Raw genomic sequence first — 17365 nt, 5'->3', positions numbered from 1 at the left:
CTCAGCAAGACTAGATGCATGGCTTACAGTCTGTACCGAGTGGTGTGTCTGTGTGTGTGTGTGTGTGTGTGTGTGTGTGTGTGTGTGTGTGTGTGTGTGAGTAAATGGGGTTAAACCAGAGGTGGTAAGGCTGCCATGCTGAATCATCACCATATGGCTCACCTCTCATCAGGAATCCCATCTGGCTGCTGAAATACTTTCTCCATCCATCCATTTCATCTTCTCTTTGCCTCTTCCTCTCTCTCTTTCTCCATTTTAAATCTCTCAAAACACTCCTCGCTCCATCTCATTCTCCCTCTCCCTCCTTCTTTCATCCACACTGAGCCCTACAAAGACAGACAGCAACACTTTGAAGAGAGGACATGCATCTTTAAAAGAGACAGTCCCCTAAATACTTGGTCACATTAAGTTCCCGTCCTGTCTCCTTGTGTCTGCTGCTTAATTATCCTTTGTTTTTGCCAAATATATGTTCAAAAAATAGTTTTGAGTATAATATTTTACAGGACATTGAGTAATGTCCTGTAAAACATTTAAATGCTTTTAAAATGCTCTTATCTTCAACTCGGGGGCATATAGGCAAATTTATGCAATTAAATGTGATCCGGGGCAACCAGCTAACCCCGCCCAGCATATGAAACAGAGTTGTGTGTTTGGAGATTAGTCGGCCAAAACCTCCTCCTGATCCAACAACAGTTCGTTTTTCACTACAGCTCCGCATCCCGCTGCTGTACTGGCCAAACCACACCGACGTTTGAGTGATCCAATCGGACCCGAAAGATCTGATTTAAATCCCCCTGGTGACTAAACTCCGGCCGCAGCTTCTGCTTCGGTTAGAAAATACGCCACCGAGAGAGTCAGCCCAGGTGTCACTGTTCTACCGTGAAGCAACGCTGTGCCACGTTAGCCTGAGACAGTTCCCATCTTAAATACTGTATCAACTCAAAGAGAGGCAGCGTCAACCACGAAGAGGGACCGCGGCCCAGTGAGAGGAAATTAAAGCCGCCCACTGAATTGTTAGAAGAGAGATTTGTAGGAGCTCTGCCTCTGCTGCGAGAGACCAACACCGAGAAGAGCAAGCAGGCTTTTTTCTCTCTCTCTTTGTTCCTGTCCCTCTCTGGGCTCGCTGTTTTTTTTGTCTTTTCTTCTATTGTTTGTCTCCCATTAATTTATTTATTTCACATCAGAAGAGGCCTTTTGTCTTTTTCAGCTATGCACTCCTCATCTTGTGATTTCCATTTTTCTCTGTAGACATTGATTTGTATTTCAGTCTCCTGGATACGCTATTGCAGTTCTAGACCCTTTTTTCCTCTTTTTTTTCATGGTCAAGTGCCCTTCATCTTTCTGTCTCTCATTATCTCTCTCCGCTTCCCCCACCCTCTCCCTCTCTCTTTTTTCTCTACACTGGCTTTTTAGGTTACAGATTGCGTAATTCAAGTCATCTGCTGTGTGCACTGACCCTGAGCTCATGCATGGTCTGCTCTGCTCCGCTAACACTAACACATCCAGGTCCGACGGACGCAGTTAGCTTTAAGAGGTAACTCTGCGTAACAGCCCTGAAAAAAAACCGCAACTCTGTCCGGGCAAACGGGAAAACCACAACGCCAACACTTTGTCTGTTAAGTGAGTTTAAGTTGACTGAGTTCGGTGTCTAGCCCTATGAGGAAACACACTGTCATTGACATACTGCAGATTATTTTGTCATCTGTTCACCAACATTTTCAACTGATTTAAAGAGATGCAGGGTCTAAAAAAAGGGGTCTTGTCAAAACGTTGCTCGTGTTTTGTTCTGTTCGCGTCAGCCTCGTGTCCACACATCAAACCAAAATCTGAAACATCCTTTGTTACGTGATCTTTGCTCAATGACAAGTTTACGGAGTCCGGTACAGTAACTACATTGCAGAAGCTTCTAGCTGCAAAAATTAAACAGCACTCAGTCTGCCTGTTGATGTCTAAGCAGCGGAAATAAACATGCTGGTTTTTAAGATTAATGTCTGCTATTCAAAACCAGTTCCTCTCTGCTTTACAGTCATCAAAATGTCAGTTTAGTATATTGTAGCACTGTTGGCTCATGACTCAGCCCAGTCCTTTCCTGTTACTTTAAATAATTTTGAGAAAACAAATATGCTGAGGGTTGGTGGGTATTGCCGCATTGCATGATGTTAGCTGTAGGATAAGGCATCGTTGTGATTAATCAAGCATATCGTTAAAATCGAAATGCCTAATAAAAAAATATCAAAACCTGACTTGGTGACATGACAATAGTATAACTGTAGAATGATGATAATAGATAGCTGTATAGTTAAAATTGTATCAGTCTTGCTCATGTCCTCTGCCATTGCAATTTCATGCTGCGACACACACCCAGAAAACGCAGATGTGTAAAAGGCTAAAAGAAATTTTAATGAACATCCAAAGTAGCGTCATCAGCAAACACTAGAACACGCAGAGACATTTTTTAGCTTATAATGACGAGCCAGCAGGTCACCTCACCACACCTGCCTTCTGCGATACAAACCCAAGAAAGAAAAACATCAGTGTGCACAAATATCTGCTTTTGCATATGTTTGGGGCTGATTACAGCAACTCTCGATAAAAGCCGTCACTGTCTCCCAGTGATTCAGTGAAAAGCTTTGGTGAAATTGTAGACAGAATATGATGCCAGTGTTACTTTGGAGGAAAAAAAAGCAGAAAGTGTTCAACAGAGGCTGCAAGAAGGAGGCAAACACATCCGGTCTGACCCTCCTCTGCATTAAAAAAAATTGTTGTAGTCATTAGCAGTATTTCATCCGTTATTTATCCAAAGATTCTGCTGAGGATGCTCGCTCTCGTTCACCTGCAGACTTCCTCGTATAGTCTTACTCATCCTGATTCACAACCGCAGTCTGACTTTCGGGGCTTTTGCAGGGCTCCGTAGTCCTGCAGAGGGGAGCCAGTAAGGACAACATATCTGGAAAACAAACCACATTGAAATTTGGTGTGCACATTCATGCTCCAAAGATGAAAAATGTTTCGATTTCTGAGACCCCATGACCTTTCTTCTGTGCCAATGTCACACTGATCTTTACATTTTTCATATTTGCTGACCCGTTGCTTGTTAATATTTTCTGTGCACAATCACGCTCCCGTCAGGAAGTGACCTATTGATTTTTGGTGACCCCCATCTTAGTTCATGTAACAGTCTTGCTGAAGGACTCATTGACTCATTGGGTTTTTCACAGGGGACAGTGTTGCTGTTTCGTATTCCACACCACAGTTTTTTCCCAGTTGGTCCAAAAAATACAATTACTGACTGCCCAGTCATAAACCTTCATGTACAATCACTGCTGCTCAAAAAAAGGTTTTTTTTTTTCCCTCCCCGATGACCTCAACGATGCAAAAAAAAGAGGGAAGTCACAGAGGAAAAAACAGACAACTAGCGACAAAGAAAACACAAGATAGAGAGTTTATTATCAGTTTATTTTCTACGTCTTTGCACTGATCTCTCATATTGATTCCTGCTTTCTCTTTACAGCCATTCAGCAAATAATCAAATCATCCATCCAATGAAACACTCAGTCATAAAGTCCTCTCCCTCTCTTCTCCACCCGCATCAACATAATAATAGTTCCATTAATCAGTGCCAGTAAAGCGATGTGTTATTAATTCTTGCCATCCTTCCTCTCATATTGATTGCACTGTCTCTTTCCGTTCGTCCAGATAGTAGTCAAACAGTTCGTCACAATGGATGTGTTGACAGGACAGGCCTCCACATTATCATGAGGTCCCAACTTTATTCCTCCGAATGAAGTTGTCTTTCCTCATCCGAGCTGCAAATATATATCATCTCACAGAAAAGGCTGAAATATCAAAGATACATTTGTCCATCATCTTCCAAACTGTCTCTGTTGTTCTCTCTGAAGTTAGAATTCTCTCTCTCTAAAGAATATCTAATACATTTTTAATGACTGACTGTATTCAGCTCTTTCTGCAGTTCCTTCAGTTCTCAGCTCTCAGCAGAAACACAGAGTTTCTCTCCCAGTTCTTTGGGGGATGCAGAAATGTATCCACTAATTTGGACCTGCTGGTGCTTATCCATCATTAATGATGTCTCACCATGTTTCATCTGCCTTTTTTTAGATTTGGCTTTATCACATATCTGGCTTCGGTTCTGAGTTCAAGCATGCACATCCCCACTCGTGCCTAATGAGATGAAAGGGAGTGACCTCGGTGTGATCCTCTCTGTGGGATCCTGACGAAATTAGAATATTCATTACAGTAAAGGAGCTTTTATTGGGATCTTGTTCACTTCTCTTAGCACAAGGTCAGATAATTGAAAAACGATCTTTATCGTGAGATCAGAAAATCCCAATTTTTACACTCCCTCTTGTCAGCTTTGCCCTTGCAGCTACTCTCACCTCCTGCACCTCTTCTGTTTCAGGGGGGACTTCATCCTCGGAGCCCCGGCGTCTTGCCTCCCTCGGCAGCCTGTTGGATGACCAGCACTGGCACCGTGTAATACTGGAGAGGCACAGCTCTCACCTCAACCTCACTGTGGACAAACACACAGAGAGGGTTGAAATCCATGCAGAGTTCAAACACTGGGACATCGAACAGGTGGGATGAAACAGAATGCAGAATATACAATACCTAAGTGCACATAAAGTACAACCAGGAAAAGACATTACATACGGAACATAAAACACTTTTTAAGGAATCCAAAGAGCCATTTTAGTTTAATTAAGTTTAAAACTAATCTAGCTACAATATAAAAGTTGATATTGTACTTCTATTATTGCATGTGCATGTAACCCTATATGTTTTTGTGCCCTTATAGCTGAGTTTAGGGGCAGTCCAGAGCCTTGGCTCTCAGAAATCAGTCGTCTCAAAGAGGAACTTCCATGGCTGCCTGGAAAACCTGCTCTACAATGGCCTCAACTTGATAGAACGAGCTAAACACAACGACCACCAAGTTACTCTAATGGTAAGTTAATTCAGCTTAACACAACCACCTGCTCTTTAGTGCAGCTAAAGGATCTGAGTTCACATGCTCTGCGGTTGTGAAACAGTGCGTACAAGTGCAGTTGAATTTTTTTTAATCAGAAAGGAATATTTATGAACTGATATAGTAAACTGAAGTTTATGCGCGTAAATGAATGTGATTAAAAGTCCTGGAGTTAGACACATGACCACCAATGTACCGTCGTACCGTTTTAGTAACTAATACCGTGCAACAGTTGTTAACAGAATGACTGCTGTGTTAATATGCCGAGTTCATATTCCAGAAACTGCTGACCCCAATTAACTACAGGCGACAGCATCGGGAGACACGGAAACACCTACGGAACAGGCTATAGTGAATTTAAGTTGGCTTACGTGTAGTTAGCCAAAAAAATAAGCTAAGACCTTGTTCAACCAACAAGTTTTTAAGACGTGTTGCAGTAACAGAGATATCAAACTATGCACTGTATAAGTAGCTAAGACAGAGTAACAGCTGTTGACAGAATGACCAACATATTCTAATACGCAAAACTCAGTTTCCCGGAACTACTGACCCACATTATCTGATGATAAAGTGTTGGCAGAAGTCAAAACACGCAGCACAGTGACATTACTTTGGGACTGTGTTAGCTTGCTGTTTCCTATTCTATCCTATAAAATTAACTAATGCAAAAGACAACAGGTTAGTCTACTGTAAGACATGTTGCAGTATTTCACATGTTGATGCCGCCAGACACAACTTTCAGTGTTCTGTATAATTAATTAATACAGTGTGACAACTGTCAACAGGAAGCCCAATATGTTGCTAAGTTAATTATCTAGTAACTACTGACCCAACAGTGTTTGCTAATGTCAAAACATGCAGCAGGTCATGTTAGCTTGCCGTTTGCTTGCTATAACTTTTAGCTAAGTCAAAAGACCTGGTTCTATCAACAGTTTATAGCGTAATGTAAGACGTTTCAATATTTCTGCGCTGACCACAACTTACAGAAGACGCACAACACCTTGTTGGAAGTTTAATGGAATCAGTCATTTTAGGATTTGTATATATATCGTACAATCAGTTTGATCTGATAAGAAAAGTCTAACCCAGTAGAGCAGACTAATCTTAATTTCATAGATGAACTATCTAAACAAGAAAGCAGTGGTCAAGATAAAATTATGATAATTATAAAAGTAGGAACAGCGCATGCCCTGAAAAAATTTCCATAAACCTAAAATGATGGTATGGTATTGTTCAAAACTAATATCTAGAACGTACTCAATGGAGAAAAGGTGTTTTGTAATGAAAGTAAGGGAGATGGAAAATGGACTGTAGAAAACAGAAACGGTAATAGCAAAACATATTTAATTGAAATTTCAGCAGTGGTGTCGGACGTTTGAAGATGGTATGTTCCAAATCACTATTGCTGGTGACAAAATGTGGGTAGACACCCTGTGTGGACTCGCAGTGGTACCGTACAAGGAGTCTAATACCGAGGCATTTAAGATGATGCAGCGTCTATCCACACGTCACGTATACAGCAGCAGCTTTGTGTTTTTACAGTTCAGCTTTCTCTAATGCTCCGGGCTGTTCTGCTTTTATGTGAGAGAGTACAGCATCAATCACTGGAGACCAAAATCCACAAGGCTCTATCAGAATGCGGTCCTCGGTAAAATTCTTTTTGGTCATTCAAACGCTGGTAAAATATTTAATAATGATGTTTTTTTGAGACTTTTTTGTGACTTGTTAGATAAATACTAAACAATGTATGTTACAGTTTCAGGTGGGTTTTCTCTTGGTTTCTTGTGGTTTTTTTTGTTTTGTTTCAAGTATCAGGCTTATTTTATTAGTTGTTTTTCATTGTTCACTCCTATATGGATGCCCCTGTGTGGGTGTCTTAGACTCCCCTTGGACCCACTGGGATTCAATCTTAGTGGTGAAATATTGGCTTTACCACTCAGATCTGGATGCTGACTCTGTTGCTAAATGAGCCGCTGGCTGGTTAATGAAGCCAGGACAAAGGAGTATAGACAGTTAGACTCTCTCTAATGCGTCCTAATCTTGGCCTTTAGGACCTTCAGATGTTTCTTCATCCACAATGAGTCGAGCAAACTCATTGTGTAGAGGCTATGAAGCATTTCAGGGAGTAATAAATGCTTTGTCATTACAGTGAAGGTCCGGACAACAGAAAAAACATGAATTCTCAGTAAAGAGGTACACAGTTTCACACGCATGGCCGAAGATATAATAGAGGCCATTTTGTAATGGTGCTGTGGCTCTTAAGGTACTTGCCACAAATTTATGGTCCAATTTAATACAGAGACTAAATGATGATCCATACGGCTCAGCGGGGGGAGCATTAAAACAAAGAAAAAAAGAGTGCGGATTGAGGAGGATCGGTGTGTCGGTGCTGGAGTCTTAAGGCTTTGCAGGGTTTTTAAGGCAACCCTGTTTGGTAGAGTAGCACATCCCATTCCAACATGAATTATCGTACATCCCTTTAGCTGCACCACAAAGGGCTTTGAGATGTCATCTGTGTTTCCATAGCATTACTAAGATGGCAGGCTGGTCTTCCCAGAAGAATGAGGCAGCTTTAACAATGGACCAGGTGTCATTACCTGTGTGTCTGTATCTGTGTCATTATAGCAGTACTGGACACACTGTTTGCTCTCCTTCTTTATCTCTCTTACATCCAAGCTGGGTGACTTTGGTATTTTCAGTTTGCTTTCCTAATCGTATCCTAAGCCTTGCTGTTATCATTATGGTAATACAGATGTCCTCTTTAAGGAGACTTGCTGATGAGATCGTTGTGACATGAGGTCACATCGACACGCCCTCTGCACCTGATTAATATTCATGTTTTATGTTGTTTTATCTCTCTGGTAATCTTTTTTCCTGTCCCGCCTCCTCTCTCCCCACTCTGCATCTCTCTATCTCAGGGCAATGTCACCTTTTCTTGTGCTGAGCCAGTTTCCGTCGCCGTCACGTTCCCCGGCCCCCGGAGCTTCCTCCAGTTACCGGGGGCTACGGCGTCCCCTTCGTGGGGCGTGTCCATGGGTTTGCAGTTCAGGACGTGGAACAAGGCCGGCCTTCTGCTGACCTTTGACCTCCCTCAGCAAGGGGGAGTAGTCTGGCTGTACCTGAGTGAGGCCAGAATTCGGCTACAGATCCATAAGGCTGGCAGGGCACTGCTGGAGCTCGGTGCAGGTAAATCAACACCCAGAACCTTAATCCATTTACCTCTACATCTTCGGATCCACATCTAACCATTAACAGTTAAATTAGTGGTTACTCTTATGGATACTGAGTCATTACTGTGTCACCCCTTACAAGAGTTAACCCCCATACTGTAATGTTAACCTTAAGATTAATGAAACCATAAATCAGGTAAATAAAAAGTATGAAATGGCAATCGATTTTTTTTTTTCCAAACAAGTATTCTCCAACAAAACTGCTCTAAGGATTAACACTTCACTGAGCCCTGCCCCCTGTAGTTACTGTTAAGCTGCCTGTCAAGCTTTCTGTTCTCGCAGGGCACATACACAGCTTACAGTGATAAAGGTGGCACATTTACCAATCAATCAAAAGTAATTTTCGAAACTGAGCCCTTGATACCAGACGCAATTGGACAAAATCAGACTTCTCGTTTTTAGCCAGCGACCATTGATTTCGCTGGGTAAAATGATGATGAAACTACTTTAGATTCTGGCTGACTCGTTTCAAAAATAGGAATTTTGTAAAAGTCATGTAAACACGCATTTGATGATTACATACATGATATCGTGCTAAGATACTGACGCTAATGCAAATGTGCAGCCACGACCACAAATTTTCAGCGGTGCGCGTTAATGGGTTTTTTTGGTCTCCAGGTTCCGCTCTGAATGATGGTCAGTGGCATTCAGTGGAGCTGAACTCCAGAGGAGGACATCTGACCGTCGCTGTGGATAAAGAGCAAGGAGGCACCGCTCAGGCCAGCCTCTCGTTTCCTGTCACCGCAGAAAGTCACCTCTTCTTCGGTGGTAAGGATCAGCTGTGCCTTTGTCAGCAATTCGAACCTGTCAAGCCTCAAACAGTCACAAAGAAGGTGCTGAACACTAGGCTGAGTATAGAATCTAAGAAATGTTAAATTAAATTGTTTATGCCCTGAGTAACCACCCCGAAAACTGTAAATCTCTACCCATAATGCAGTTTTATACTTTGGCAACTGATGGTGAAATCAACTAGTCACTTTCACAGGCCACATCATGAAACAAGGCATATCTATGTGTCTCTTTCAATATGTGGAATTTCATTGTTCGTGTAAATTTAGTCAATGTAATATTTCTCAGGCAAAAGTAAAAAAAAGCTAAATCTCCCAGTTTATCACTATACATTTGTTTTATTTGACATTTTAGTTTAAATAGTTTCGTTGGATAACAGTTGTCAAGTGCACTACATCTAACTGATGACTCCTCTCTCTCCTGTCCAGGTTGTCCTCCTGAAGACGAGGGTCACGAATGCAGAAACCCCTTCAACGTCTTCCAGGGCTGCATGCGTCTCTTAACCCTGGACAACCAAATCGTGGACCTAATCGTGGTGCAGCAAAAGCAGCTGGGAAAGTACAGCAACCTGCAGATTGACATGTGTGGCATCATCGACAGGTCGGTTTCCAGAAAGCTGTTCACTGACATAAGTTAAGACACATTTTTGTTGCTTTTCTATTGAATCTGATGTACACCAATCAGCCACATCACTAAAACCAGTCACCTGTTTTAATGTAATGGCTGGTCGTTGTAACCTTGATCTACTCTTCTGCACAGCCCGTAGAGCTTTATCACACCATTATTTAAACTGTGAAACTTTGGACATCATTCAGTTGCCACGATCATTGCTATCGGTCGTGTAGCTGAAGTAAATCAAGGCGCTTTGGCTGACTTTGACACACAAATTACTGACCAATTTCAAAACCGTCTTGACAGCGCTGACCCATGAGGGAAATAGCTATTAGTCACAAACCTCCAAGCAAGGATGCGTGAAGGAATTTTGCTGGTCAGACCGCAGGTACGGATAATGCTTGTCTTTTCTGTTTCCCCCGGTGTAGTTAAGAAAACACCTACCAGGAGTGGGATTTGAACCCACGAGGATTTATATCCATTGCATCTTGAGTGCAACGCCTTAACCACTCGGCCATCCTGGCGAGATGATGAATTTTAAAGAAAAAAAACCAAGCCCAAAACCACCTAAAAATGAACCCTGCAAAAATGTTGAGCTCAGCCTGTTACCTGACATTAGTTACTGATTCCTCATCAACAGCTGAATAAAAAATACATATTACAAGGAGCATACTTTGAAACATTATTATTATTATTATTAACAAACCTTTTTATGGTTATGTTTAGACACTCACAGCACTCGGTTAAGATTTGGGAAAGATTGTGGTCTGGTTTGAAGCAGACAAAAGATCCCAGTGACCTGAGACACAATGTGTTTATTTACATTTAACCAAAATCATGAGCTTTCCCTAACCGAAGGAGCTTACGTTGCTAAACCTAACCCCAGACAGGACTCTGGATGCGAACCCTGGTCTCTGGCTAGACAGTCACGCCGGCCGTACAGCCACCCTCCTGGCGACCTTACTTCTGTCGCTACATACAGTGCCTCATTCGTTCAAGAGAACGACCTCGCCTCTGAACGTAATCCAGCCAGCGATTGCGTTTCCTGCAAAATGTATTTGCTGTTGCCTTTTAGTTGTATAGTTAATAGTCATATCTGGGGGACAGGGTTACCATACAAGGATATGTTCACTAGGATAAAGTCTTAACAAACACACATTGCGCCGATGCTGCATGAGGAGTGAGGCTTAAACCGACAAGGGCCACTTGTTTGGACCTAAATACCATAAAAATAGTCCAAACTAACCCTTTGAACTTCAGACATTATACTTTGAAACTCATAATGGAGCACTACGCAGAAGTAGAGTGCATATATTCAATGACAGGAACCAACATTTGTCTTTTCATATCACATCTAAAACTTTTCGTTAATGCGGAGCAGACCCGTGGTAGATTCGACTCCACGGGGACACGTGTCCGACACATTTTGAGTGCACCACCTTAACGACTCGTCCATCCCTGGGAAGAACAGCGGCTACTTAAAGCCAAAAACAACCCTGAGAAAATTCAAGATCTGCAGCCGTCGTTTGCTGAAACAGAAAAAATATTGAAATATATTCGGGAGAACGAGGAGCAGTATTAATAAAGTCAATATATCTCTAGAATTTAAGTCCAATAACCCCAGACGTTGTGTAGGAAATGTCGTGAGACACGTAAAAATAAAGCACTTGGTAGAGCTGTATTCATGTACACCAGGCATTTGCTGTTGTTGCTGGTAGAAGATAAATAAACCCAGTTCGGAATTAGTCATTAATAATGAATCCTTGTCGTTATGAGCGATGGTTAACAACAGCTTTTTATTGAGATTTTCCTCGAGGTGGCTGTTTAAACATAACTTGCTAAAGCATTTTTGTTTGTCTTCCACCTCTTCGGACGTCACATTTAGTCAGAGAACTGGTGAACATTCTTTCTCCTGCAGCTTCTAAGGATAATTTAATGAACAGCGCTTTCCAGGCGTGTCGTGCCAAAACAAGAAGCACAAAACGGTGATTTGACAGAGAGCAATAGCAGCTTTTTTTCGGTGGTGTCAAACAGTAATGTGTTTTGTTGATTGTTAAGCAGACATTTTTTGTCAGTCCTTCATTATTTTGTCATACAGAATTTTTTCAAAGCGAGGTTTTTGTTGTTGTGTTGAAACATAATTTTTCTTTCCTTTTGCTGGCGGAGGCGACAGCCAGGCAACATTTGAAGAGAGAGAGAGAGAGAGAGAGACAGAGAGAGAGAGAGAGACGGCACCCTCCGGGACACACACACATGCACACAGAGAGTCATAAGCTTGCGCATACACTCACAGCATCTCCCTTGGGAAATACAGAATTATTGTTCAGTGGAGGCCAGTGGTGTGACAATAAACAGAATGCCCGAAAGTATGTGGACATCCCCACCCGGCCCTGTCTCCAGACCTTCTGAAAAAAGCCTCAAGGGCAGGTTATAGAGGTTGTTACAGCAGCAGACTAATATTCCTGATTTCGGTATGAAACGACATACGGTTGTAATGTTTGGGTGTCTGTATATTTTTGGTCATGTAGTATAGCTCCGCTGTCTGTTTCTTTTCCACGTTTAGTTCTTTCGAGGCTTCAATCGGCGCCTAGATCCATATATCATATATGTGTATAAAAATGTCAAGGTATTGTGTCGGTTACATAACTGTAATTTCAGTCATCTCAGAGACACGTAGAGAGATAAAGGTGTGGAAAGGTGAGCTGGACATCTGGATTGTACAACCATCACAACAGTAACATCCACAGGAACACAACTGTATTAGACAGGGACAGAGAGAGAAGCAAAAACCACTAACTAAGTATAGAAAGGAAAAAAAAAACACAAGAGGCAAAAAGGGAGCCAGTGAATTCACTGTCTGATGTGAGACACAGAAAAGATGGACTTCTTCTCCAATCATAAAAACAATTAAAACAAGACATTCATGTCAATTTTCAATGTTTGGAGGACAATGGTGGACAATCATCACCTTTTAAGGTTGAAATGGCTCACTTGTTAGCATAGAGCTGCGTATTTGCACTCCCGGCAGATCCAGAGCAACATTATCAATCTTTTGGCGTCGTGTTTGTGTCCTGAGCACAAAACCTGATGTATGCACGTCCAGTTTTTCTGAACAGGGAGCTTACAGTGGGTTTGTGGTGGTTTTTCACTGAAAAACAGCTGCCTGTTTTCGGTGAAAAACCACCAAATGAAAACCGTAAAACTGAAACAATGAGAAAGATGCTATGAAGCTATAATGAGTTAATCACTACAAGCAACCCCTTTCAAATACAAGTAGCAAAAATAACAATGGATCAAATACATGTGATCCATTGTTAATATAAAGATATTAATTATAGCTGCTATGAATTTTTTAAACTCAAGATTAGCTTCTTTGATACAACCTAATGCAACTGCAGCACTGGCACTTATGTTTGTACAACATCCATCTAAGTTAAACATTGAACAGAGAGTTGAACCGAAATTAATTGATGTGAGAGCAATTTTAGACCCCACGATAAACATTTTCAGTGTAATTCGGGGATTGTAAGATGACAAATGAAAGTGCAAATCGTCGACGACAAGGCAGGATCGGCGCAACAACTTCAGCCTCAGGAGATGAGAGGGGCAGCGATGGGAGGACAGGAGAGCGAGCGGATCCAATCCCTCGCTGTCTTGGTGTCGCGCCAAATAGCGGCACAATTAATGAGGCAATTACAACAATTAAACACCCCCCCTCTGGTGCAGAGCACATACACACACACACAGTATAGTATATGTAAACAATAACATACGCACAGATAATGAACCAACCACATATCTTTGCCAGATAAAGAGAATCTGCTCCAGTGATTTTAATTAACTATTTCCCTTTTTCTGTATTCATCAGATTATTATTCAGTACAATGCAGTTCTTGCATAGTTCTGACTGTCCACTGGACCAAACCCTTCAAAAAAATCCCGTTTCCCTGTGAAGGCTGAAAAAAAAAAAAAAAAAAACCAAACTACCACATGCTCTCTCTCACTGTTCTGATTGAATTTTTGGCCCATGGGAAGTATTGTACTGTAAAGTCAGGTGGAAAATGGACTCGGCGACACAGCTTCAGTGTGTGGTCGTACTCCAAGAGCAAGGTTATTGTGTCTGCAGTGGTGTGTGAGGGTTCGTGCATGTGTGTTATTATTGTTGCCGATACCAAAAACTATTATTATCCAAAGCAAACACTCTGTTAACAGCACGAGTGGAACTCCAACCCACAAGGAGCCTCTTCATTACGACATCAGCTCAATACCTAGTTTTATACAAAACCTGCCATTAAAATGGCAGCTTGACACACACACAAACACACACACATACACATACACATAATAAAAAAAATCAGTATTAAGATATTGACCTGTTTTTCGGGGTTTCATTGCTGTCACCTTCATTAGGCTGTCGTAAGCTTTTTTAAATCTCTGAATGTGTGCTCCGGGTGTTTTACTGACAACAAAAGCACGGTGCACCGTCCGAGGGAAGACAGGGATGGGGTTCTCTGCAGGGTTCCACATACTGGGATCAATGTAGTCTGTGTTCTGTTGGATTTTTTGGCTTTGTCAGGCTAAATTGGCTCACGTGGCGCTGCGGGAGAGAGGGCTGGGTCGGTGTTTAAAGGGCCGCTTTCTGGGTGCCTTAGGGCTAAGCACGAACACTGGGTTTCTGTGAATGACATTTCAATGGATTTGTGGTTGAGATGCGGCTGTTTGCAGTTCGAAAGGGGACTTAACTGGTTATCTGTCTGTGTCACAGTGTTATTTTGTTTCTGTGAGATAAATTGGTTGTCAAAATGTTATAAATTTATGATATACAGTTGTGTTCAAACGTTTGGTAACCACTGGGCAACTGCATATTTTGTTGATTTTTGAAGTGAAAAGAAGGGAAACAAAATGAGTCCTTTTTCAAATGCAAATGTACTGTTACTTTTTATTTTTGTTAAAAGTGAAACTGAAAAGAGGCTGCTTTCTACAACAGGACAATGATCCAAAGCAAACCTCAAAAAACCTCGACTACTTCGAGTATTATTATGTACACACTAAAACCCATACATTCTACATACTGTATGAAATACATCAGCAGCATGCAATGGCAGTTTAGATTAGTATTTTGAAATTAATGTGAACGCTAACTCGCTGACTTTAGATCAAAGCAGTATAGAGATAAATGGAGGTGAAAATCAGAGTGTGGCAGGCTGACAGGCTGCGGAGACGGGGCTTTTATCTAAATAAAAGGGAGGCCGCATATTCTGTAGAGTCATGTGTTTTCTCCTCAATATTGCTGCCTGGGTTTTGGGCAAACACACAATCAATCACACACACACACACACACACACTACAGACTCACAAATGTGTACAAATGGAACAAATGGAAGCAGTCCAAGCGAATAAAAACACTGTTATCTAAGCCAAATGTAACAGGGAAAGGGGGCTTCCAATGAGGCCAAGACAGGATACACATAAAGACAATCCGACGCTTGCAAAACTCAATACTTATCAAAGCTACTGGTGCCCACTAGTCAGCAAAACTGCACACGGAGCAAATGACGAGGTTGCATTAATGTAACGTGCAGACAGGAAACATGTTTCCTCAGGCAGAGCAACACTTAGAAAGCAATATGCATCCAACTGTCTTTAGAAATACAGTGACATAATATCCTTTTTCATTCTCTCTGACTGCTTTGTGTTTGCTTCTCCCTTTCCCCCAATTTAGTAGAGTGAAGTCTTTATTGTTTCAGTGATAGTGTACATCAGAGGCTGGGCTACGTTTCGTCAGATAAACCTGGAAAACACAACCTGGAATCGTATCACAGCTGGATGTGGTCACAACTTAAACAAACCTCACCTGACAACACTTGAGGGAAGAGCGTACGTAACAAATAGTCCTGCTCGACGGTCAAAGTAAAGGTAAAGGTAAAGTAAAGGTATTGGGTGTATGGGGTCATTTGACACAAAGTCAACTGAAACCACTAAAACATCTCGTAGCCACGTCTGATCTATTGCGCACAAGGCGTAAAAATGGGTAAAGAATAAACAGCTTGCTTGATTTATGGATGTCTAATCTCGCCATGGCAAATTCCTGTTTTGTCAATTTGAGAGTTGGGGGAAGTTCGAGCACAAAACTAAAAAACAAAAGTTACAAGGGAGCAGATGAACCAGCCAAACTCTAGTGCAGGCATTTTCCATATCACAGCTGTCCTGATAGAGTTATCCAGACGTTCTGACAAGGCAAACAAGATGTAAGGAAGGATAAGTATGATCTTATTTGTTTTGTGCTATGAATTAGAAGAGTCAGGACATCTGAGGAAGTAAATAGTTTGAATCTTTTGCAGTGGTTCAGCTGAATTGTCTTTCTAGTCAACGTTTGGAACTTTTTTCAATTCCCACAACATGTTGCCTAAATAAAATACTTTGCAACTACTAGTTGCATTATTTCTGACCCTCCTACACACATTTGGCTAGGAAATGAATCACATGTTTGAATGAACAGAATTTAAAAGGCTTTCTGCCCATTTAATGAGAAAGCACACTCCGGTAGGATAGTAAGAGTCTGAAAGCATTTTTTTTCCAATCATCAGCATCGCATATCATCTGCTGTATAAAGTAACTCTAAAAGCTCAAAAGGTTCAATCCTGATGTGTCCACAAACACACTGAGCGTGTTCCCCCATTGCAGGATAAATGACTCCGCTAAAATATAAAAAGATGATTCGGCTGCTTTTTCGAACAATCAAACGAAGAAAGGTTACTGCTCTTGACGACAACCAACGAAAGGGGGCTATTGGCCATTGACTGCTTCTGTCATCTTTCAAAGATTTTCCGCTTTAAAACCTGCAGAATTGTTCCTGAATATTCAGGCTACCAAAACAAGAAAAAGTTTTTGTTTTTTGTTGTTTTTTTTAAAAAATTGTCTGTCTGTAGACAGTATATAAAAGGATTTTTGATTATACATTTTTCTAATTTTTTTCTTGACAGCAAAAATGAAACCTTCAAGTTCCTTCCACACATGTGTCCATCAGGCTGTTGTTGGGGACTGAAATAAAATTCTCGAGAAACACTTTGTCTCTCTCTCTCTCCCTCCCAGGTGTTCTCCCAGTCGTTGTGAACACGGCGGCCGCTGCAGTCAGACCTGGACCGTCTTCCACTGCAACTGCTCTGACAGCGGCTACAGCGGAGCGACGTGCCACAGCTGTAAGTCAGCCGTCAGTCACCACATGGCTGTTGGACAGGAGGGCTGGATTAACCTGCTGCAGAGCTGCAGCATTTGACCCCCCCCAGCTCCTCCAGTGCCCTTTTCTTTGTGCGCTGTGTATAATCCACTACCCTTAAGAGCTAATCCAGGACAGAGCAGACACATGGCAGCTTCATTTTATTTCGCCCAGCGCCCAAAAAACCAGTGGGTACCCTGCAGGATTGCTGTGTGTCGGTTGTTTTGTAATTTGATTGAACAGACCATAAGCATAACAATATCAACTGAATTGATAACAGTGCTAAAACTAGATTGAAGCAGACAAAGCCTCAAGGTTACATAATGATACGGGAGTTGCTTTAAGGGTCATTATCAGCTTAGACTGTGGTTCAATCAATGGTGCATATTCCACATGTGCAGTTCCTTAAAATTACAACAAACCAATTGCAACACAGTGAAACTGGGGCCGCGTGGAAGTTGCCCATTTTGCCCGATTGGTAATCCGGCCTTGTTTGATGTAGAGACGCCGACCGTGTATCTCAGAAATGACATTTAT

General features: G+C 41.7%; 1 protein-coding gene and 1 non-coding gene across 2 annotated transcripts in view; one reads left to right on the top strand and one right to left on the bottom strand.

Annotated features, from left to right (window-relative positions):
• The window catches only part of LOC120798995 (contactin-associated protein-like 4), a gene marked incomplete at its 5' end in the record, with an annotated part of 78482 nt that overhangs the window by 22870 nt on the left and 38247 nt on the right, over positions 1–17365 (top strand). Inside the window, 6 exon segments of the mRNA XM_040143794.1 lie at positions 4418–4593; positions 4814–4960; positions 7900–8167; positions 8830–8979; positions 9429–9600; positions 16705–16811. Of these exon segments, the coding sequence (XP_039999728.1) occupies positions 4418–4593; positions 4814–4960; positions 7900–8167; positions 8830–8979; positions 9429–9600; positions 16705–16811 (1020 nt within the window).
• trnal-caa lies at positions 10054–10136 on the bottom strand. The gene has a single exon. It is a non-coding gene; the product is annotated as a tRNA-Leu (tRNA).

Source organism: Xiphias gladius, chromosome 14 (genome assembly GCF_016859285.1).
Source record: "Xiphias gladius isolate SHS-SW01 ecotype Sanya breed wild chromosome 14, ASM1685928v1, whole genome shotgun sequence".
Lineage (NCBI taxonomy): Eukaryota > Metazoa > Chordata > Actinopteri > Istiophoriformes > Xiphiidae > Xiphias > Xiphias gladius.
The sequence above is the reverse complement of the archived record's forward strand: the minus strand, read 5'-3'. Positions and strand labels throughout refer to the sequence as shown.